At 36.5% G+C, this 23945-nt stretch overlaps 1 protein-coding gene across 27 annotated transcripts in view; it reads left to right on the top strand.

The window, feature by feature from the left end:
• The window catches only part of DST (dystonin), a 494942-nt gene extending 471707 nt beyond the window's left edge, over positions 1-23235 (top strand). For 16 of the 27 annotated variants that reach the window (XM_055391862.1, XM_055391852.1, XM_063707672.1 and 13 more), the window contains 14 exons: positions 3420-3563; positions 4571-4759; positions 7218-7347; positions 8998-9161; positions 9954-10116; positions 10949-11103; positions 11274-11348; positions 12236-12253; positions 15045-15162; positions 16483-16554; positions 17475-17674; positions 18083-18193; positions 20978-21101; positions 21965-23235. In XM_055391862.1, the coding sequence (XP_055247837.1) occupies positions 3420-3563; positions 4571-4759; positions 7218-7347; positions 8998-9161; positions 9954-10116; positions 10949-11103; positions 11274-11348; positions 12236-12253; positions 15045-15162; positions 16483-16554; positions 17475-17674; positions 18083-18193; positions 20978-21101; positions 21965-22227 (1926 nt within the window). In that variant the 3' untranslated portion in view covers positions 22228-23235. The remainder of the gene's footprint in view (positions 1-3419; positions 3564-4570; positions 4760-7217; positions 7348-8997; positions 9162-9953; positions 10117-10948; positions 11104-11273; positions 11349-12235; positions 12254-15044; positions 15163-16482; positions 16555-17474; positions 17675-18082; positions 18194-20977; positions 21102-21964) is intronic. The other 11 variants (XM_055391863.1, XM_063707674.1, XM_055391851.2 and 8 more) reach the window with 4 other exon arrangements.
• The last annotated feature ends 710 nt before the right edge of the window (positions 23236-23945 follow it).

The raw sequence follows: 23945 nt of genomic DNA, 5'->3' as shown, positions 1-23945 counted from the left end.
GTGGGCTTACCATCAGTCAGCATTGAGTTCCATTAACATACTTAGGTTTGGGTCTCAGAGTAGCAATAAATATTTGCTGGACACCACTTAAAGCCCATTGTGCATATCTAACACCCTACAGAAAGGAGCCTATTTGTGGTATCACCACTCTCACACCAGGACCAGGAAACCTCCAGAAGGCACGTATCCAGAGCAGGGGTAGTGGTTTTTACAACAAATTATTTTTAAATAGCATAAAATTACCTGTAATTTTATAAAACATTTCTTAATAATATTTTGCAGTAACACTATTCATTCTTTTCCATCTCCTCTGCTTCCCTTCATACATTCACCATTCACCAGTCAAAGAAAAACAGAATATTTAATTTCTTAACACCAGAACTAGAGACTTCTTAGTATATCCAGTTTCTAAAAATGGCAAGCTTTCCCACATGAGAACAAACCAGTAAGGTAAGGTTCAGACTAGGTTGGAAGGGCATAGAATTCAGTGGAATGTTGACAGTCCAGTCCACCAAATTCTAGGTATAACCTTGGCTCCTCTAGGTGTAGAAGTGATTGAAAGTACATTATTTGTATCAGCTGTTCTCCAGGGGAAACACAGATGTTAGATTAACCTATTTTTTTCTCTTCCTTATAATGTTGGAGTTTTTAATTTTTTTCATTTAGGAGGATCCTGTATTGGGAAAATGATAATTTAAGTTATGATATTTAAACAGTAGGTGTTATCAGAGTGTGCTGTCAATTGAATGTTGACTCCATTATAGTAAACTTGTGAATAAAAGGTCTAAAAAGCATTTATTCAGTAAATCACAACTCTTTTGAACCAACTACCGGGAACACAAAAATGAATAAAACACAGTCTTTTAATCTTGTGGACCAAACAGTCTAATATAGCAAAATGCCAGAGTAGGAGGTATGTCACAGAGCTGCTTCACAGAGGTTAAAGACAAAAGGCCACTTATATTAGAATAAAACATATAAACATATCATATAAATTTAAATTCAGAGAGTACATGTACATGTTTGCTACATGAGTATATTGAGTAATAGTAGGGACTCGACTTGTTTTATACCAGTCATCCAAATGTTAAACACGGTACCCAATAGGTAATGTTTCAACTCTCAGGCCCCCGTGATCCTCCGTGCTTTTTGGAGTCCTCAGTGTCTATTATTTCCATCTTTATGTCCATGTGCGCCCATTGTTTGGCTCCCATTTATACATGAGAATGTGTGATATTTGATTTTCTGTTTGAGTTACTTCACTTAGGATAATGCCTTCCAGCTCTATGCATTGTTGCTGCAAAGTACATGATTTCATTCTTTTTTATGGCTGCATAGTATTCCATGGTATATATGTACCACATTTTTTTTTAATCCAACCAACTGTTGATGGACACTTATATTGGTTCTATGACTTTGGTACTGTGAACAGTGCTGGAATGAACATATGAGTGCTGTTGTCTTTTTGATATAATGATTTCTTTTCCTTTGGGTAGATACCGAGTAGTGGAATTGCTGGGTCAAATGGTAGTTCTAATTTTAGTTTTTTGAAATATTTTCATACTGTTTTTCATAGGCATCGAACTAATTTATATTCCCACCAACAGTGTATAAGCATGCCCTTTTCTCAGCATCCACATCATTTGTTGTTTTTTCACTTTTTAGTAATAGTTATCCTGACTTGTGTAATATGATATCTCAGGGTGGCTTTAATTTGTGTATCTCTGATAATTAGTGATGTTGAGCATTTTTCATGTGTTTGTTGGCTGCTTGTATGCTTGTATTCCTTCTTTTGAGAAATGTCTGTTCATGTCTTTTTCCCAGTTTTCAATGGAGTTTATTGTTTTCTTGTTGAGTTGTTTGAGTTCCTTGCGGATTCTGGATATTAGTCTTTTTTCAGAGGCATGATTTGCAAATATTTGCTCCCATTCTGTAGGTTAACTGTTTACTCTGTTGATTCTATCTTTTGTTGTGCAGAAGCTTTTTTATTTAATTAAGTCCCATTTGTCTATATTTGTTTTTATCGCATTTGCTTTTGGGATCTTTGTCATAAATTCTTTGCCTAGGCTGATGTCCAGAAGAGTTTTTTTAGGTTTTCTTGTATAGTAAAACACCTATATTTCAAAGTGAACACCCCTGTTCACATAGTGTGAGTAGCATGGGCATCATCGATCTCTGCGGCCTCTGGCACTCATTGTATAATCAAGTAATTGCTCTTGGTGCAGGGGTCCAGAGAGACTGGGGTGTTTGCAGATCTCTAACATTCTATATGAGATTTTGGAAGCATGTCACATTTTTAAGGGCAAAGATTCTCATTCTGTAATCACATTTTCAGAGTTCTATGATCTGTCTATCTATGGATATAGTTCTGATGGTAGAAAGTACAATTAAGTATGTGAGACATTTGTAAAACATTTATTTGAAAGATCATCCTTGAGGATGTCAAGGCTTTGTTCATTCCGCTTGCTGGCAGAGACTGGCTAGAACCACCAGAACAGAGGAGAGTGGCTCTTACTGGCATTTTAAAGGGACAGTTCTCACATGGGCTGACCTGCTGTCAGGCTCACTCTTCCAACCTCCCCTTCACTTTTTACTGCATAGACACTTTGGGCCCTCTCTCCCATACCCCCAAACATTTATCTTTCCTTACCCAGGCTTCTCTCTACTTTGTACTTTTTTATTCATGCTGCTATATTTCCTGGCATAGTTAATGCTATTTTAAATATTAACCTCCTTACCTTATTTGTTAGAACTTATTTTTGGTCAATCAGTGTTGTTTCTATCTCTAGCAATACTGTCTCTCCCAATGCTATTCTCCATTAATAACATAATTATATCTAAATTTGGGAGAGTTATTTTTTGTATAATACAGTTTTTGAAGTATGAAATATCCTATAAAGTTGGCCCTCTGATCCAAATATTCAAAAATAAAATGGTTAAAAATATTCAAAAATAAAATGGATGGTTGTGTCTGTACTGAAGATATACATACTTTTTTCCTTGTCATTATTCCCTAAACAATACTGTATAACAACTATTTACATTGTATTAGGTATTATTAGTAATCTAGAGATGATATGAAGCATATGGGGAGGATGTACTTAGGTCATATGCAAATACTACATCATTTTATATCAGGGACTTGAGCATCATTGGATTTTATTATGCACGGTATCCTGGAACCAACTCCCCTTGGATTCCAAGGGATGACTGTACTTGTATTTTGAAGTACATATTAGAAAGTACTTTGTTTTCTATTTTGTCCCCTTTTCCTCCCCAATTAGTAGATGATTTTCACTGTGAATAAACCAATTGAAGTTTTTGTTTATTTGTTTAATTCTGGCAGTCAAACAAATGTCACCAGAGTTTTGTTTTCAGCCAATGCCAACAGTTAATTGAAGTCTTTGTTTCTGCTGTAGGAATTCATGAAGAAACTGGAAGAAAAGAGAGCTGAACTAAATAAAGCCACCACTATGGGCGACACCGTTTTGGCTATCTGCCACCCCGACTCCATCACTACCATTAAGCACTGGATAACAATCATCCGGGCGAGGTTTGAGGAGGTCAGTGTGTCTCAGATAATCTTCAGAGTAGCAATAGCTTTGAGAGTTGAGGGGTGTGGGAAATTTCAGGAATTAAGATGCACTTATGGCCATGGGAAAATGAGACCTCTACATAGAAAACGTTCTTTTAAATACGCTTCTTGTATGCATTACAATCTCTGAAATTCACTTTTCTTTAAAAGCTCAAAGAAATTTTGCAGCTATGTCCCTGGAAAATTAGAAGGCAAATATTTAGTACACTGTATAACATTTTGGCCTCCTTCCACATTGTTTCTGTTCAATAATCCAGCAGTTGGATGGTGTTTCGGAGCAGTATATACTGGTGGAGTGAATTGATATACATAAAGTGAATTAATTCTGTATTTAATATCTTAGCTTTTTTTTTTTTTTCTTTTGACGGAGTCTCGATTTATTGCCCAGGCTGGAGTGCAGTAGCATGATCTCGGCTCACTGCAACCTCTGCCTCCTAGGTTCAAGCAGTTCCTCTGCCTCAGCCTCCCGAGTAGCTGGGATTATAGGCGCGTGCCACCGTGCCCAGCTAATTTTTTTGTATTTTTAGTAGAGATGGTTTCACCAGGTTGGTCAGGCTGATCTTGAACTGACCTCGTGATCCGCCCACCTCGGCCTCCCAAAGTGCTGGGATTACAGGCATGAGCCACCGCGCCCTGCCAATATCTTAGCTTTTTACATTTCTGCTCTGTGCCACATGGAGAAAGCTTACCTGATCCTTCAGAGAATGCATATTTGAACTCAAATTAGAAAGCAAAAGCAAGCCTGAGTGATTGACATGCATCTTTAAATTCTGAAGATGAGGAACATCATCGTGGGCTCTCATGTCCTCCTCAAGCCAGATCTTGATGCCACTACTGGAATCTAAAAAGACCAGAAGCGTTATGGGTCTAGCTCAGGATGATCCTAATTTTCATTTAAAATTTATTTATTTTACATCACTGCAATTATTTTACTAAGTTGGAGGAAATTCAGAGAAATTTCTGTTTCTCTGACAGGTGCTGGCCTGGGCAAAGCAACATCAGCAGAGATTAGCAAGTGCTCTGGCTGGGCTTATTGCCAAACAGGAATTGTTGGAAGCTTTGCTGGCTTGGTTGCAATGGGCTGAAACTACACTTACTGATAAGGATAAAGAAGTCATCCCCCAGGAGATCGAAGAGGTGAAAGCACTCATTGCAGAACACCAGGTAAAATAAATATAATCCTAACTCCTGTTAACCATTATCTCAGATATTTTCTTTCTTTCACTGCTGTACTTCTCAAAACATTGCTTTGTTCTTGTTATGTTCACTTCTTCAGACTCCCCAGCTCCTTACAACTGTGTTTCCAATTCTGCAACTGCCCTAAAACCTCTCTTTACAGGAACCCTCTTTGACCTTTGCAAAACTTTCCTTCTTTGTCCTCTGTGGGGTTACACTCGTGGTATTGTCTCACGTTCACTCCTGCCCTCCCTTTTGCCTTCTAAATGTTAGCTCTCCTTACCCCTTAGGTGTTATCCTCAGCTCTCTATTTCTCTCACTCTGTTCCCTCTTTTGGTGATCTCACCCACCTCCACCTCCCTGGCTTCAGTGGGTACAAGGTACCCACATTAAGGTATCCACATTAAATGTGGATGCATTATGTTCACATTGCATTAATCAAACAAGGTTTGATTGCATTTTTATGTCTCTGAAGATGACTGTCATCACTTGAAATACATCGTATGAAAAAGGGAACGTGTTGTCTTTCTTAGAAAAAGCAGCCTTCCTATATATCCTTGTTGTTTTAAACTCAAATGATGGGTGTCACACTCACTTTGATTTACTTGATTGCTCACAGTTTGTTTAATATGCATTTACAAAGAGAAATATTAAGTGTCAGCTCAGTTGGTTAAGCAATTAATGTTGCCATTATTGTGTGTGTGTGTGTGTGTGTGTGTGTGTTTTAAAAGCCTAAGACATCAATGTCTATAATGGCTCTAAGTGTACCAGGTCATGTTCCCTGTGATCAGAGGTATTAGAGTTCTTCAGTGTGACAAATATTCCAGAAAGGTGTTACTTCACTTTTCCCTTTTGTCTGGGTCTCCTTTTCCCCATCACTTTTCACAGTCTCTGCCTTTCCACAGCCTTTGCTGCATATTCCAAATAGAGGGATACCTAGTAAATAATAATAATAAGTCCAAGGAGATGAGATAAGCAGTGGCAAGATAGTTAAACCTTTTAAATACAATGGTAGTATACTTTAACCCAAATAGTTTTTACCACCCTTGGAATAGCCTATTTATGAATATTTTGATATGTCCACATTAAATGTGGATGTATTATGTCATAATATATCAAAGAGCCATCTTTTTTTTTTTTTTTTTTTTTTTTTTTGAGAGGCAGGGTCTCACTCTGTTGCCCAGGCTGGAATGCAATGGCACAGTCATGGCTCGCTGCAGCCTCAAGCTCCTAGGCTCAAGTGATCCTCCCACCTCAGCCTCCTGTGTAGCTGGGACTACAGGCACATGCCACCTGGCCTAATTTTTGAATTTTTTGTAGAGACAGGGTTTCACTGTGTTGCCTAATCAAAGCCATCTTAAATATTTCAAATATGTAGGTGAAATGTGCCACAGAAAAGTTCTTGGAAACATCCCAGCTACCTAGTTTGTTTGTAGACAGATGCTTACTAAAGATTCTTCTGAGGAGCTTGGAAACTTGAGTTTGGTTGATGCACAGACAGGTTATTTTATTCACATGACTTCTCCCATGTGTCCATGCAGGTTATTCAAATAAAACAAATTATTTTTATTTTCAATTTACTCTCTTTACAAGCATTAACATTTTATTTATTTATTTATTTATTTATTTATTTATTTATTTATTTATTTATTTTTGAGACGGAGCAGAGTCTCACTCTGTTGCCTAGGCATGTTTTACTGCCATCTTTTCAATATATTTTGAAACAAATGTAAAGCTTTTGTCCAAAAGTGCTTTGTTTAGGACAGGCTTAAAATTACTAAAAAACTAAAATGAATTAGGTTCTTTCATTATTCAAAATTATTTCAATTTAAAGGTTTGTTTCATTAAAGTAGCCTTGACTTTCACAATTCAAAATAATGTTAATATAAAATATAGTTGAAATAATCTTTCTAAATAACAGAAACAGAGACATTAACAAAGACACGCATTTTTTTTTTTTTTTTTGAGACAAAGTTTCCTTCCGTCGCCCAGGCTGGAGGGCAGTGGCACAATCTCGGCTCACTGCAACCTCTGCCTCCCAGGTTCAAGCGATTCTCCTGTCTCAGCCTCCCAAGTAGCTGGGACTACAGGCACGCACCACCACGCCTGGTTAATTTTTGTAATTTTAGTAGAAATGGGGTTTCACCATATTGGTCAGGCTGGTCTCAAACTCCTGACCTCAGGTGATCCACCTGCCTTGGCCTCCCAAAGTGCTGGGATTACAGGCATGAGCCACTGCACCCGGCCACATTTTATATTCTTTAGAAATTAGTAAATGCCTGCAGTATGATGGTTTAGATTTTTTTTACCCTAAAGATAGAGCATATGATTTATTCTTCTTCAGAAGTAATAACATGGTTCTTTTATCCTTCTGCTTTTAGTTCATTTCTAAAGATGGTTTTCTGTAGTAACTCTTATTTGATTGACATCATTTCTTTCATTTCAGACCTTCATGGAGGAAATGACCAGAAAACAGCCTGATGTTGATAAAGTAACGAAGACCTATAAGAGGAGAGCTGCTGATCCTTCCTCATTACAATCCCATATTCCAGTCTTGGATAAGGGACGAGCAGGAAGTAAGCAGTGATCAATTTCTTTAAAATGTCAATAAATAAGGGAGCTAATTTTCTTTTATTTTGAATTATTTGAAATTTGGGGGCAATTGGTGATTTTACATGAGCACTTGATATCATGAAATACTTTCTAGAAGGAATACATGTGCTCAAGTATTGTAGAAACTTACTTAAAAATAAAGAAAAAATATACCCAGGTTTCTATACGTAACTTTATTGTCTTGAAGTGTATCTTTCATATTAGCTAGAAGAAAATTGAAAAAATTTACAGTAAGAATGGAAATCATCACACCCTTTGCATTGTCTCATTTGTCTTCCATTATATATATAACATTAAAGCTGAACATAACAAAAATGACCATGGCGTGGATAATCTTCATGACTTACTTGTTCATTGGTGACCAGCAGTCTGATAGCTTTTGCCCATGTTCATGTGACTTCAGGCTCTATATACTTCTTGAGCTACTTTAGCAACATGACATGACATTAAAAACAATCATAGTTAGCTTGGAGAAGATTTAAAAAGAAACACAATTTGTGTTATATGTTTTATGCATTTCTGAATAGAAATGCATTTTGCGTATTACTTAATTTTTTAATTAAAAAGAAATGATGTCGGAGCTGTTGTAATTACTTACTACACAAGGAGACAAGGTAAACTATTAAGAGCCCTATAGCCAGACTCCTTGGCTGTCTCCAACACTTACCAAACTGAGAAACATAACCCTGGACAAGTTACTTAAACTCATTCTGAACCTCAGTTTCCTCATCTGTAGAAGGGTATAATTATAACTTCATTGGACTGCAGTGAGAATTAAATGAGCTAGTACATACAAAATGCTTAACCTACTTCCAGGCATATAGTTAAATGCTCAAGTATTTGTTGTACTATAAATCCTAGCTGGGACACTTAACATTCTATATGACCCTAGGCTAGTAATTTTTCTAGGCCGTATTTAGCCATTTAGTAAGATGAGAAAAATTTGTTAAGGTCATTGTTTTGTGAAGTTGTTGAGACTTGCGGAAAACAGCCAGAAAGCAGAAGGAAAGTTTAGTAAGGCAGTAAACTTGGGTTTGAGACTATGCACAGGAAACATGCAATCTCAGTGGAAAATGGATGTGGGCGAAGGCTGGGGTCCCATACACATGCTGCCATATTTTATTGGCATTTGTGAAGTGTCTTGCTTTGACTCTTGTGACTGCCCAGTGCCTGCTGCCCTTATCTGCTCTCCCTTTCTGCCTTATTCTCTAGGAAGGACAGCTGGGTTTGATGTAAGTCATTGTAAGATAGTCTCACTGGCCTGGGAGATTTCCTTTAACAAAGAGGAGGATCACAGCATGCTTCGTTGTCATTGAAATGGCATGAATTTTAAGCTGGAAGATGTTTTAAGCATAATTTATTGAGAGAGGTTTCCAGTATTTAAATGCCCCTGTCCAGAGATATTTCTTTAAATTGCATGAACAGTGTGTGATCCTTAATAAGGAAAACAGATTTGGGCCTTGACATTATACATCATCTAAATTAGGATACTTTTACTTGCATAAACACATAATTAAGTTGATGCAGTCTTAGCTACAAGCAAAAAAGTTCAAGCCTTAACACATTTCAGCACCCTGGAAACTGCCATCCTAACCGAAGTTATATCTTCACAGGAAAACGCTTTCCAGCATCAAGCTTGTATCCCTCTGGGTCACAGACACAAATTGAAACCAAAAATCCTAGGGTAAACTTACTGGTGAGCAAATGGCAGCAAGTCTGGCTCCTGGCGTTGGAAAGGAGGAGGAAACTCAATGATGCCTTGGACAGACTAGAGGAGGTTTGGAAATTCCTACCCTCAGCACCACATTGTCATTTGCCCTCATTCCTCATAACACATTGCCATTGCCAAAATCTTGGTATTTTTTAACTTTTCTGATAATAAGCAAACTCTTGCTATTTGAGTACATTTTTAAATTTCCAAAATGAATACCACAAGTATGTGTGATTTTGTGAAACATTGATATATGGGATTTGGATTTAGGGAATCAATGAAGTAAAAAAAAATGATTATGTTTTAACAATCAGAAGCTGATTCCTTAAGAATAAAATCTAACTTGACATAATGTTTGCTGGTGATGCTGCCTGGAAAATATAATCATTTATATTTCAGATCTTTTGATTGTGTGTATTTGATTACCTAAGATTTCAAGTTTTAGATTCTGCAATTGGGAAATTTTTAGAAGCCCTGGGGAGTTAAGAGAGTGGCTAATAGTGCAGAGGGAGAGAGAGCGAAGGGTTAGGTAAGTGCTGTTGAGCTGGACCTGCTATCCCAGTGAGCATGACTAGTGGTGGTACTTAGAGCCGGACCACCTTTATGACTTTGGCATTAATCAGAAATTTACAGCTTAAGTTTTTAGGAATTTTATTTGTAAAGAAAAATCAGTGACAGCAATGGAATACATTTTAAAGGCAAAATGTTTCTAAGTCCCCTTTGCAAGATCATACCTCTTTTTGAAATGGGAAGGATATGTGTACTACCTAGAGAATCATTTCAAAAGTTATTCATATAGTATAGTCTACAATTTTAGTACAGCATTAACTCAACCAAAATACTTTTTGTCCTTTTTAGCTGAGGGAATTTGCTAACTTTGATTTTGATATCTGGCGCAAAAAATACATGCGATGGATGAATCACAAGAAATCTCGAGTGATGGACTTCTTCAGGAGAATTGATAAAGACCAGGATGGGAAAATAACACGGCAGGAATTTATTGATGGAATTCTTTCCTCAAGTAAGTTCCAAGACAGATGACTATAACTGATACAATTTTTAAAGGAAATAAGCACATTTTAAAAGTGTGGGTCCGGTAAACTTGTGTTACAATAAAGCATTGTCTTATAAGTTGCCTAGGAAGTCACGACCCTTAAAAAATGTTTTTTTGGTAAAACTTGTGGCTCTGGAGTCAGGAACACTCACTAACTGTGTGATCACAGATATGTTGTTCCCTCACTCCACTGAGGCTGAGAACTTGTTAGAATAATAAAGTTAATAATATATGATTCTTAAGGTGTTTTCTGTGTGTGTGTGTGTGTGTGTGTGTGTGTGTGTGTGTGTGTGTGTGTGTTGCCTGGCATATGTGTAATAGGAAGTCAATAAATTCAAGTCCCTTTTTCATTCTAATTCACATTCTGATCTAACTTTGTCATTAGTAGGAAATTAGAACTCTATAAAACTTCTTAAGATACTTATCACCTTTTTGTTTGATGGCCCAATCATTTGTATGTGATTTCCCTGACAGATGTTACTAGATGTCATTCTTAAGGTAAATTTCATATAATTTATTCTTTGACTAGCAACTGACCCATATAAAATTGCCAGTGTTAAACATTTTCAACCTAAAAAAACAGCATTTTATATGATTCACCTAAATAGTAATTAAAGATAAATTAAGATTATATATAGCTCTTCATTTGCTGTGATGTAAATCAGTTTTTTAAAAAAGGATTTTAACATATTTGATCACTGATGATTTAACCAGCCACACTGAGATTAAAATGTGCAATTGAGAATGTCTTGAGAAAGAACTAACAAGTCACTACTTACCATTGTTTTCAAAATTTTAGAGTTTCCAACCAGTCGCTTGGAGATGAGCGCAGTTGCAGACATCTTTGACAGAGATGGCGATGGATATATTGACTACTATGAATTTGTAGCAGCCCTTCACCCAAATAAAGATGCATATAAACCTATCACAGATGCCGACAAAATCGAAGATGAGGTACTCATTATCTTCCCATTGTGTACAACACTGATAGTATGTTCTGCCACGATATCATGCACAATTCATACAACCATTTTATTTTCACTCTAATTGTTGTGTCAAAGTTTTAAGGATTGTACTATGTAATATTGACATTAAAGTAAATATTTCATCATTGTTTTTGGCAGGTGACAAGGCAGGTAGCTAAGTGTAAATGTGCAAAGCGATTTCAAGTTGAGCAGATTGGTGATAATAAATACAGGGTAAGTTTTCAAAGTAATGTTGTAGTTCCTTTAAAGGACATAAATTGAAATCTGTATACAATTTGATCTCCGTTGTTTTCCAGGAGTCTTATTTATTTATTTTTTTACCTCATATCAAAATTTAATGGTATATAAAACTCTTATGTTTAACATTTTAATTTGTATAACGGTAGCCTGCATTTTGCATATTAGGAAATATCTTTGACATCTACATCATGCACATTACCTTTAAAGAAAAATTCACAAGAAAATACTCAAATCTCATATATTTAGGTTGCTTCATATTATTTTATATTTTGTTATGATTAGAGGTAAGTTTTCAGATTTCAAACAAGAAAGCTACTCTAATCCAGAACCACAAAGTTAAAAATATGGACTCATTTTAATAAATATGAAAAAAGAGGATAATGTCTTCTCCACTTGTGCAGTAATTTTTGCTTTTATTCAAAATCTCAATTAACTCGGTTCACTCTCTTCAAAACAGAAGAACAGTGTGACTTCATTACTCTTTCTCTATTTTTTTTTTTTTTCTTTTTCGGAACATCTCTTGTATAGTAGTAGCTAGATAGGAAATGTGCTGAGTTTCCCCAATACAGTGTGTTACTTCTAAATGAAATATTATTTTTATTTTTATACTTAAAAAAATAATCATCAATGTATTCAAAATTTTAACTTAAATTTGAAATCCTAAGATTTTCAAAAATATGTGTACAGAAAATAGTCTGATTATTTGGTTTGAAATTGGGACAACTGGGTGCCTGCACATCTCTAAACTAGATACTACATCCAGAAGCACAGAGTGTGAGTATGTGTGTATGTTCTAGAGTCATACAGAAAGTTTCCTGTTGAACTAATTGTGTCTTTCTTCCATTTTTCATTTTTATCAGTTCTTCCTGGGAAATCAGGTATAAACCAGTGGAATGTATTCTCAAGTTCCTGATGATTTTTTTTTAACTTTAATTCATAGTCATTAAAGCTTGCCATGGCCAATCTTTCCCATGCTGTCTCCCTAGCTACTACATTGTTGGTTGGCGTGGTGTTTCTGTAAGCGCTATAAGGGTCCTTGATCCAGGATTCCTTTTTGCCTTGTGTCTCTCAGATGAGGAGATTACTTTTAAGCAAACCAGATAATGAATTGTAGCTTGGCTTGCTACAGTGTTACGAATGCAATTTTTAATTCCCATTTTTTATAATATGAGCATATATTTTATGCTAGTACTCATTGGAACACAAATTTGATTCTCCACACATCTCTGTGTTAGGCTCATTGATGTTTAACTGTTTAGGACATACGGTCTACAGTAGCTGAGAAGGATCAGCCTCAGGCAGTGACACAGGAAGACAGAGAGCCAAGAGGTCTCCTTGGCACTCAGCCACAAGTAACAAGTTCTCTCCCAAGAAGCTATTTGCCATTTGTTGAAAATCACCAATTTTGGGGCTTGGCATCTCTGAGTAGAAATGTTAACTCAGTAGGCTTTAAGTAATATCATTCCTTTTGAGGAAAGTTATCGCTATAATATATGCAGAATCTTAAAGTCACATTTTATGCCATCTTGATCGAATGTTTATATTATTGGCACTTAAGTCAATATAAAATGTTTATGTTGACATTTAAGTCAGTATAACCTGTGTAGTGGCACTACATCATGATCAGAATTTTGAAACTAAAGAGATACTCTGTTTTGATTTAAACATGTTCATGAAGCTTTTATTTTATTTTATTTTATTTTTTTACTTTGGAAAGAACCATACTATCTATAGTATCTGACCATATTACATTAGATATGACTCTGCCACTCCATTTTAAAGCCATATTACATCTCAAGCTTCAAATTATCTATTACCTTCATTTATTGCAAGCAAATAATTTATTTAAAATAGAAATAGTTACTTTGAATAGATTTTTAAAACTTCCATTTGTTATACTATAATACTGAAATGTTACTTTTCCATTCTTGCTATTTTCGGAGTCAGCAAATGGGAGAGCATCTTTTATTTGCAGAGAGAATGAGAGAAGTACCTCAAAAGGTTTTACTCACTGAAAGCACAGTCAGCAACATTAGTCTATTTTCTCTTGTCTTGTGATTTGGTTATTGGGAAAATTTAGAGAAATTCTGAAGATGATGTTAGTTGTCTGGAGAATGCCTAATTAAAACAGAAAATTATTTGCATTCATTACACTTGAAATATCATCTCTATAAGGAACTTTTAGTTATTTCCTTATAACTTTTGTTTTGAGTATAATCTTGAACCAAAATCATCTAGTCCCATTATCTGGTTCCTTAAGGGTAATTTTCTTTAAATCCCCTCCTTTCCCTTTGCTTATTAGCGGCACCAATTTTTTTCTAACAAAATAAATTTACACTTTTATTTTTAAATTTTAATTAACATTTCAGGAAGAATTATAGGAAAGTTTAAGTCTCAATGTTTAAGGAAAAAAGATTTAGAAATAGTGGTTTTTAAAAGTTTGATGGAAAAACACATGAGTTCCTGCTGGTGCATTTTACATGCTTTCTAGGTCCTTCTGAGTTTTAGGATCCTGAGGGATTTGGTTGGTATTGTTTTTGGGTTTTCTTCTTGAAACTCAGTATTAAAACACTGAAAACTAGCAGTTTTTTTCTACTTAGAGTTTTCTGTTTATCCATAATGAGCCCAAATAAAGTCACAATTGTATGTTACCTGCTTTACAAAGAAGCCATTTATGTTTAATTGACTGTTCATTTTGCCTTCTTGTCTGCTGGGATGACAACCGTGAAATTCAGTCTGGTAGTTTTTATGAGTTGGACATGAACCTATTAGAAATGATTTAAAGTATAAAATCATTTCTCACAGGCTTTCAAAACATAAACCTGTGATCAGAAACCTGGAATCTAGAAATTTATTCAGGACTTGCAGAATTTGTAGCATATCTACATTATTGGAGATCTATTGAAAGGGCAAGAAAAAGATGATTGCCTGTTAGTATCAACAGTTATGGTACAGACAACTATGAGAGAAACCTTTTAGATTTGGCAGCTGTATCATTAATAATGTGTCATTGGCTATTCTAATATTACAGTAATCTAAAATGGCATATTAATCCAGCCTTTAACAAATTGGTTTACCGGATCATTAGGGATGCAGAAATTTTAGTTGACTGTGAAATTTGTATGAGTCATACTCATTTACTTTATTCTTTTTAAGTGAAAACTGCCCTTAGAGAAAAGAAAATGAGTTTATAAAGATTTCTCACAGAGTTCAGTGGAAAACGGTTTTACTGTAAGAGAGAGTTTAATGAAGAAGAATCAAAGCTTATTAAATTTTTCTTAGAATCATTTTATTTTGGATAAGCCCTGGGCAAGTGGGCCAGTGCTTACTTTCATGGCTATGTTTAATTCCTAGAAACATTTTAAAATTACTGCCTTACTAATATTGTTTCTGTCATAAGAAAGAAAAATAATTTTTAGACCAAAGCTTTGGTAGTATACTTGATAACCTTTGTAATCTTTTTTTTTTCAAACTGTTTCCTTTGGGCTAAATCAGCATGCAGCCGTCTAACACAAATCATTACAAACCCCCTTTTCTGAGATTTTACTAATCGCTATGAACTAAGCAAGAAATTAAAGTCGGTTGCTTTAGCTACTGCAAATTGCACATCATCCTGTAGTTTAGAATTATTATTGACAACTAGAGGTTCTTTCTTTCTTCACTGAACAGTTTGGAGACTCCCAGCAACTGCGACTGGTCCGGATCCTGCGGAGTACTGTGATGGTTCGTGTTGGAGGTGGATGGATGGCACTTGATGAGTTCTTAGTGAAAAATGATCCTTGCAGGGGTAAGGAGATGCTTATCATGATAACATCATGAAAGTATTTCAATTTTATATTATATCCAGCACCAAAACATACTGGGCATAATTTTGGTCATTTATTCCAATAGTGAATGTTTCACATTGGTCTGTCAGCCTGAAGTTCCCAAAGAACCTGTGGCAGTCATGTAAACCATGTTCTTCTCATTTTTTTCTTTTTTTTTTTTTTTTTTTTTTTTTTCTGGATAAATATGGTGGGTGGGAAATACTAGAATCCATTTTCTTTAGGAGACTTTTACATCTACGATTTTCCAAACAATTATACCAACCAAGGAAAGGATTTTGTCTGTTATGACATAGCAAAGTAAGAGAAAAGAAAATTGAGGTGATGAAGACTGAAAATACTGGATAATAAAAGTTTAAAGGTCAAAGTTTTTATGAAATGAAGAGCAGGTGAGGAAAGCCATAATTAAAAAATTTTAAAATAATAATCCAATGCTAACTTGACTCTTTGAAGTTGCAGATTAGAACATTACAAATATAAACATATAATACTATAGCTGTCTACATATCTTCCAGCCCAAGTCCTAAGTTAGCTTTTAATTTTTCTGTTTTGAGATCCTTCTGTCAATTTTTAAGTTCTTAACCAATTTACGTTACACATGGTCATTTGATTGCAATTTCTAATTTGGTACCAATTACTCAATAGGCCCATTTTTCTTCCCCCCCAAGAAAAAAACAATAAAATTGTTATAATTTTCTTTTACCTGTGAGCTCACTGTAATCCTTTTTAGCAAACAACGAATGTTCACGTCAGTGCTGTCTCCTTCAGCTACCAAGTGGGATCCCAGGTTTCCTCCTGTAGGGCCTCTTGGTTTTGGTGATGGTGTCACCATCTGGTACACATAGACATATCAGTCATCAGGCTTCTCTGCCAAGGCCACCATGGATTGTTATACAATCATATGCAGTAGCCCTGCTCTCTCCTGGCCAAAGACACACCTGTGAGAGAAGTAAAACAAGAACAAAAGCTCCTGTTTGTTTTATATTTTGAAAATAACGTAGCCTAAGGTGAAATGCAACTCCATTTATGAAGAAATCAGAATACATAGTGTTCTGTTGGGTTGCTTAGGAAGGTTAGCATGGCTGTGGCACAGTCTTCCAAATACATTTTTCTTATTGAGCCAATCCCTTGAGTGCTTCTTTTCCTGATGCAACTTTTCTTCTAAAATGTGTGCTAAAGGCCGGATGTGAGCATCCTTTACATATTCAACTACTGTACTTTGTTTTCTTCTTCTGCTAACAGTATTCTTTAATGTGATTGGTATCCTGTGTCATTTTTTCTAGTTCATCATCATGGGAGTAAAATGTTACGTTCGGAATCAAACTCTTCAATTACTACTACTCAGCCTACTATAGGTTGGCAACCTCTCTCTTTGCCTCTCCCCTCTTTCCTTTTCTCTTTCCTACTTTTCCATTCTTGCTTCAGTCATTTGTTTTAAAATAACATGCTTCATCCATCGCGTATGGCTTAACTCATATCCAGCTGAGCTGGTGCTTCCAAATTTAAATTCTGAAAATTTGATGACTTTGGTTGTGTTACACATGCAGGTGTTATAAGTGATCAAACACATGCTAACACGTTGCTCACCGGGTTCTTGTGGAGTATTCTCCGTGTGCGTATGTGTTTGTAGGAGTGCTGCATCACTGACTACCTCACAGATCCTTGGGTCTGGTGTTTGTTATTGCATGTTGGTAAAACAGTTTTTCAAGGCATAAAATAAAAATACTAGCTGCCTCATTTAAGTGAAAAATCCAGAAGTTTATATGTTGTCATCATGACTAACAAGCCATCAATCATTCTGTGTAATTATATTCTTTAATTTATCCCAATGTTGAAATACTGGCATTCTCTTTACCTCAGTAGTACATGCAAAAGACACAGTCCCTGCCTTACTGGTCTGTCTTCTCAGTGTGATGAGAGGGTAATGAAACCATGTGGGCATCTGTAGCTGGTGGATTAATGATATTTTAGCATGAGCTTTCCATTTTCATGCTGACACTTTCTTTAATAGTGGTTATTCTTGCTGGTGTCTAGTGTTAGAATAAGCACACTTTATTTTTTCCTCCCCAAACTCACCTGTATCCAAAAGGAATGCATTGTAAAGGAATGCATTTAACTTTTTGTTATGCTGAGTTGGAGTTGGCATGGCAAAAAGATGTTCTTGAAATTCTCAACGTGATCTCTGGTGCCAGGTGGCCGTTCTTCCCATTAACGATTGAGCGCCTCTTCTTTTCCTTCTTTTCTTTGTGTGCATTGTTGTGTGTGTGTAACCCAGCCAAAGGAAGGACAAACATGGAACTGCGTGAGAAGTTCATTTTAGCAGATGGTGCCAGCCAGGGTATGGCTGCTTTCCGACCCCGAGGCCGAAGATCCCGGCCATCATCACGAGGCGCTTCACCCAACAGATCCACTTCTGTGTCCAGTCAGGCTGCTCAGGCGGCCTCCCCACAGGTCCCTGCCACCACCACACCCAAGGTAAGACTCAGGATGAAGACTTTTCCTCCACCTTTGCAATCAATGTCCCAAGTAGACTTCTGAATGTTCTATTTAGGGCCCTAGAATTTGTAGGACCAGCTATCTCCATTTGTGCACCTTCTCATACTGTGGGAAATACAGGAATTTTTTTTTGAATATATGCTTTTGCCTAGTGGCCCACATAGAGATGATCTATTTAGGAAGCCTTTGTGATCTTCCAGATTGATTTTTCTTTTTAAAGCTTCATTCATTTTTTTGGTGTGTATGATTTGCCATTGGATCTTTCCACTTATTTTAAATTATTATTCTTACTGTGAAATGTGACTCTTTGCTATGAATGTCTCTTTCTGTGGCTTTGTTTTTTTTATCTGCTATCCTTTTCATTTGATTTGCCATTGTTCCATACAGATTCTCCATCCTTTAACACGCAATTATGGTAAACCATGGTTGACAAACAGCAAAATGTCAACTCCTTGTAAAGCAGCAGAGTGCTCAGACTTTCCCGTGCCATCTGCAGAGGTATTGTAAGGCCCCAGAGTCCAGTCTTAACATTCTCCTTTAACTGAAGCTATTACCCACTAACATTGTTGCACCACTCCCTAAATATATGTACTTTGCTAACCCTATGTCTTTTTATACACTTCTATAAAATAAGTATCAACCCAGCAGTTCTTGGAAGATGTGAGAGTAAGGGGTTAACAGAAAAGATAGTCTGCAGCTCTTTAAACAGTGTCAGTTTGACCCAGTCACTCCTGCAGACTACCTCCTTTTTGTTCTCATTCATACTTAGTTCCACTGTTATCTCTTGGGAGAGTAACATAGAGTAGGTTATAGCCAGACTTAAGTAAAATTTCTTTTAAAGCTACTAAATATACTAGATATAATATGGGCAAGAAGTGCAACACATTCCCTTCAAATGGGAGTAAAAGGCAGTATGATTTGCAAGAGCATCACTGAAAAGAATGTTTACTGAATGTTCACTGTGGGCATGGTCCTTCTGAATGTCTGTTACATTTATACCTGCCCCAAAACTTTGGGCAGGTGTGACATAAGCTCTCAGTATCAGTGCAGGGGGGTCAGAGGGGTAGGCTTAGGTATGCAGAAAGTTATCTGTCATTTTCAACAGGTAATAAATGTATGGGTTTTTTTTAAGATTTTAATAACTAATTTAAGCATGCTCTAACTTTTTAATACAGCATGATATATGGGGAGAAGATATTTAGGTGATATAAAATTTGCCAAGATGAACTCATGTATCAGGTCATTTACATTCAATTGCAAATCAGCTGTATATCTTTTTAAGAAATTTCACTGTGAAACAACAGACATAGGTACAAAATAATCAGATATTTTATTAGAATCCCAATAATTAGTGGGGAAAAATCCCTAAATACCTTTTCTTGAAATTGAAGAAGGTATTTCACCTTAATGATAAAGGACGTAACTTAAAGGCCAGGATCCTCAAATAAAAGTAATATAATAACTTTTAAAAGCCCTCTTATGCTTTTCAAAACACTTTCTTGTCTGTTACTTAATCCTCACGTTAATAATAAGTGACAGGCAGAGAAAAAATGTGTTACCTCCATGACTCCATGGAAATCTCATTGCTGAGAAGTGGGAGAATTGGAACAAAAACAACCCATTCTTTAGCGTTTCCTCATTTCTTGCTCCTCATTTTCCCAAGCCCCTCATTTCCACCCCTTCCCACCAACTGGGTGATGTTAGTATTATATATTACCTCTAGAGATGTCTGTCAATTATTATGGATCTATTATAGCAAAAACAGAGAAAGGTTCAAACAACCTCAAGGGACATATTAACATTTGCTTTAAATATTGAAGGCTATGATGCTATGTTCAAAAATTTTTTTAAGTGGAAACTCTCTCAAAGTCTAAGTAGTTATTTTGACTAGTGCAAAACTGTGTTTCATTTCAAATAACCTGATGAAACAAAAAACCAAAAAACAACATGTTTCTATGGGAGGGACTGTGAAATAAAATCAAAACAGTCAAGGCATTCTGAGAAGAATGATTTTGGTCTTTCACGGTTATGAATTCTGCCACCTTGAGTGATATGTTTCATAATTTGTGGGTTCTCCCTCGTGTTGTTGAGATTCTGTTTAAGTTAGGAATTTAGCTAGATCAGCATTGTCAGATCTTGGGCAAATCATGTGCCTCCTCAGGCTCTGATTTTTCACATTTTCAAGGTTATGATTAGGTGAGTGTGAGGATTAATTGTGGTTATGTGTGTAAAAGTATTTTGAAAACTTGAACATTCTATGTATACAAATCACATATAGATACTACACTTAAGTATATGTATAGTATACACATATGTAGATAAATGACTATTAATATTAATAAGAGTAACTCATGTATCAGATGATTATAACATTTTAAGCTAATAAAGGGAAAATCAGTTGTTTAAAAATATACATGTAATTTGTTTCAATGCATTTCCTCCAAATAGTTCTCTGGCTGTGTTTTCATTGAGGAATATTATATTACATTCCCTATGTTCCTCAAGATACTTGTTTATTTTTTTTAACTTTGGGAGAATTTTTTAAATGTTGTGATCTGGAAAAAGTGCAATGATTGTATAATAAAATCTCATACTTATGATTGTTTTAGACATTCTCTACAAACTCATATAAAGATTGTAAAAAAGAACTTCTCCAAATGTTGCCTATGTATTTTGTCTGTAAAGACTGTAGAAGTGATAGAGCCAGGAAGTGATGTGATGTGGTAGCAAGTTATTTAAAAATCACTTTTTTTCTTTTTGCAGTTAAGTTTATTTAAATGATGTCTGTATCCATTATTTATTTACTTATCGTTCTGTCTCTGTCTCTTCCTGGCTCCATAAAAGCAGTGGAGGCAGCAGAATATCCAGACACAGTTTTTCTCTGCTCCATGCCCCCTCTACGCATGCAGTCACCATCTTTTTAGCAATACACCATTAACTCTGGAATATTCACTGACAGTCTGAAAGATACTAACATACTCACCATTTATTTCTCCTTGCCATCACTTTTATGCTCAGTTTTGGGGGTCTCCATTTTGTTTTCTCTTCAACCATGAATTCATATTGTTTAGAAAGTTTCTTTGAATTCTGAGAGAGAATGAGAAATTAGAAGAGAAAATCAAGAGAGAACCCCATGCCTTATTTAATTGAAGAGTTTCTCCCCCTCCACCTCCTAAAGAGGAATAGTAGAGAGTTTCCACCCATATGTAAAGAAGTGGTGTCAGTGGAATATCATGTTACAGGAGCAATATTTTGAAATGTCTTCTTGCTGGTTAAATACAGGGAACGCCAATACAAGGAAGCAAGCTTCGACTTCCAGGATATTTATCAGGGAAAGGCTTCCACTCTGGGGAGGACAGTGGCTTGATAACAACTGCAGCTGCCAGAGTCCGAACGCAGTTTGCTGGTGAGTGTGGTGCCTTTCTTTTTTCAATGGCTTTTGCAGCATGGTCATCTGAGGATTAAAGTCCCTTTTCCTCCTCACTGGGGAAGAAATTACAAATTGACCCTGAGGTAGTCTTAAAATGATATGTAGCCCCAGTCCTCCAAAAGTTGGGGATAAAGTGAGTCATGGGTGCAAGTGTCTAAAAGTGTCCAAGAAAGATGAAAGAATGACTGTACAACAGAAGAAAATATACAGTGGTATTCTACCCCTTCAAGTTGAAAGATTTTGGCTCTTCTGCCAGCTCAGAGATTGCACAGGGCCCTGTTTTGGGGTGGTTGGAAGAACCCAGCCACACTGAGCCTCACACCAGTGTAGCTCACATTGCTTCGCAAAATAATGAACCTACTAATCTCTGGGTTCTGAGCTCAGCAAGCAAGAAGCCTCTTTAAAGTTTCCAATCTCATCTGTTGAATTCCTACGTTCTTGGAGTTACCTATTCTTGGGCAAGACTTAAACCTGTCTTGTTTGTTCTATGTTTGCATCACACGCATCCCTGGACACATAATTTAAACTTTAGAAAGCACAATCTTAAAGGATAGGTATATTCCTTATGTCTGTTTGCAATAAATGGAATCCTGTTTTAAGTAGGGGAAGCCGAAACTTACCTTGTAGATGGAAATCTAGCCTTTTCTATATTATGTCTACTTAGAGTAAGCCTGCATACCCTTGTGTAATAGAGAAAGGCTGTGAATCAACAACTGTTTTCTGAGTGCCTACTACACACCAGGAAAAAAAGTTAAGATTAAAGGTGGCATCAGGTTTCAAAAATTCGTTGCAGATGGACCCAATAATAAGGGTGAGCTGTCTCTACCTTCTTTCCTCAGATTCCAAGAAGACTCCCAGCCGACCAGGAAGTCGAGCTGGAAGCAAAGCTGGCAGCAGGGCCAGCAGCCGCCGAGGCAGTGATGCATCAGACTTTGACATTTCAGAAATCCAGTCCGTGTGCTCAGATGTGGAAACTGTCCCCCAGACACACAGACCTACACCCCGAGCAGGTTCTCGGCCATCCACAGCGAAGCCTTCAAAAATCCCCACGCCCCAGAGGAAATCACCTGCCAGCAAATTGGACAAGTCCTCAAAGAGATAGTGCAATTGGTTCTACCAAGGCCCTTCCTTGAGCATTTATTATTTAAGTTTGAACGATGTAAAATATGGTGTAGAAATTCTTGTGAAATACTGCAAGAGGCGAGTTTAAAATTCTGCAGTTGGCCTTATTTGTGTATTTGTCTTTTTATTTTATCTGTATAATTTTTTTGTCAGATATTCTGGGGTTAAAGTCACATCATATGTGAGGAGGAAAAGTTTAACATGAACTAACATTTCTGCACTATAACGTGCAGGGCACACACTAAACTCAGTTACTGTACCTACAGGTAAGTCTACATCCTCTCTGACAGCCACAGCACTACATCAATCCCTGACGTTAGGGATACCTCATGACATTTTCCTGTTTTTATGGAAACTCTGAGAAGCTGAATGATACATGCAGGGGATATTTTTTGATATGATTTAAATGTAAACCAAAAGATGGAAGACAAAAAGACAAACACACCCACACGCAGTCTTTGCAGTATCTGACAGAGAACTCACAGGAAGTTACTTCAAGCACTTGCCAGTACTATGATATTCAAGTACCTTGCAGCATTTCTGTGCCATTGCTTTCAATGAGGCCAGAGGCATCCTGGATATTAGACCTATTATACTGTAAGAATATAAGTATAAAGTGCATTCATATACATGTGAGGTTTTCTTTTGCTTGAGTGGACAGTAGCACCTGTATCATTGAACTCATTTTGTATCAGAGCAATTTTGCTTGCAGAAAGCTATGAAATAAAACACGTCCCTTAACTGCATTGCTATGGAATTAATTTTTTTTCCCCAGGGAAAACTAGTGTATTTTTTTATGAGCAATATCAATTTGGAGTGACCAAAAGATACTTAAAAATGGGTTTATTTTGATTTCTCATCTGAAATAATCATGTTCTGGTATTATATCTATCTATATTTAATAAATATATACATTTTAATTTATTATGTATACTCACATACTATAGAAAGATATTAGTATGCATTTAATAAAACATATTCACTTGAATATATGGAATACCTGATTATTTAAAGTGAACTTCTTCTATTATTTGTTTTAAATAAAGGTTATATGTATGATATATGTTTACTAAAAAACAAATAGGGTAAATTTGGGGGACATCAAAAACAGGGAGTTATAATAATGTTAACCACTCATTCAACAAATATTTCTAATAAGTATTAGCCATGCACCAGCCATTGTAAGTGACATGAGACTATAAGGTTCCTGCCCTCCCCTCAAGAGGGAATCAGTTAATAAATCACTAAAAAGCAAGGGATGAGTTGCAGGATTACAGATTTAATTAAGGTAATATAGTAGTATTCTTCTGGCCTCTGTACATTTAAAAGTCAAATTGGAGCACAGGGCCTGATCGAAGGGCCTTCAAGGGACATAAGGTAGTCTCTACCGGTTAAAACCTCGAGGTCGATTAAGACTTTGCGGAGGAGCCAAGATGGCCGAATAGGAACAGCTCCGGTCTACAGCTCCCAGCGTGAGCGACGCAGAAGATGGGTGATTTCTGCATTTCCATCTGAGGTACCGGGTTCATCTCACTAGGGAGTGCCAGACAGTGGGCGCAGGCCAGTGGGTGCGCGCACCGTGCGCGAGCCGAAGCAGGGCGAGGCATAGCCTCACCTGGGAAGCGCAAGGGGTAAGGGAGTTCCCTTTCCGAGTCAAAGAAAGGGGTGACGGACGCACCTGGAAAATCGGGTCACTCC

Source organism: Gorilla gorilla, chromosome 5, assembly GCF_029281585.2.
Source record: "Gorilla gorilla gorilla isolate KB3781 chromosome 5, NHGRI_mGorGor1-v2.1_pri, whole genome shotgun sequence".
In the NCBI taxonomy this organism is placed as follows: domain Eukaryota; kingdom Metazoa; phylum Chordata; class Mammalia; order Primates; family Hominidae; genus Gorilla; species Gorilla gorilla.
This window is presented reverse-complemented; position numbering and strand designations above follow the sequence as displayed.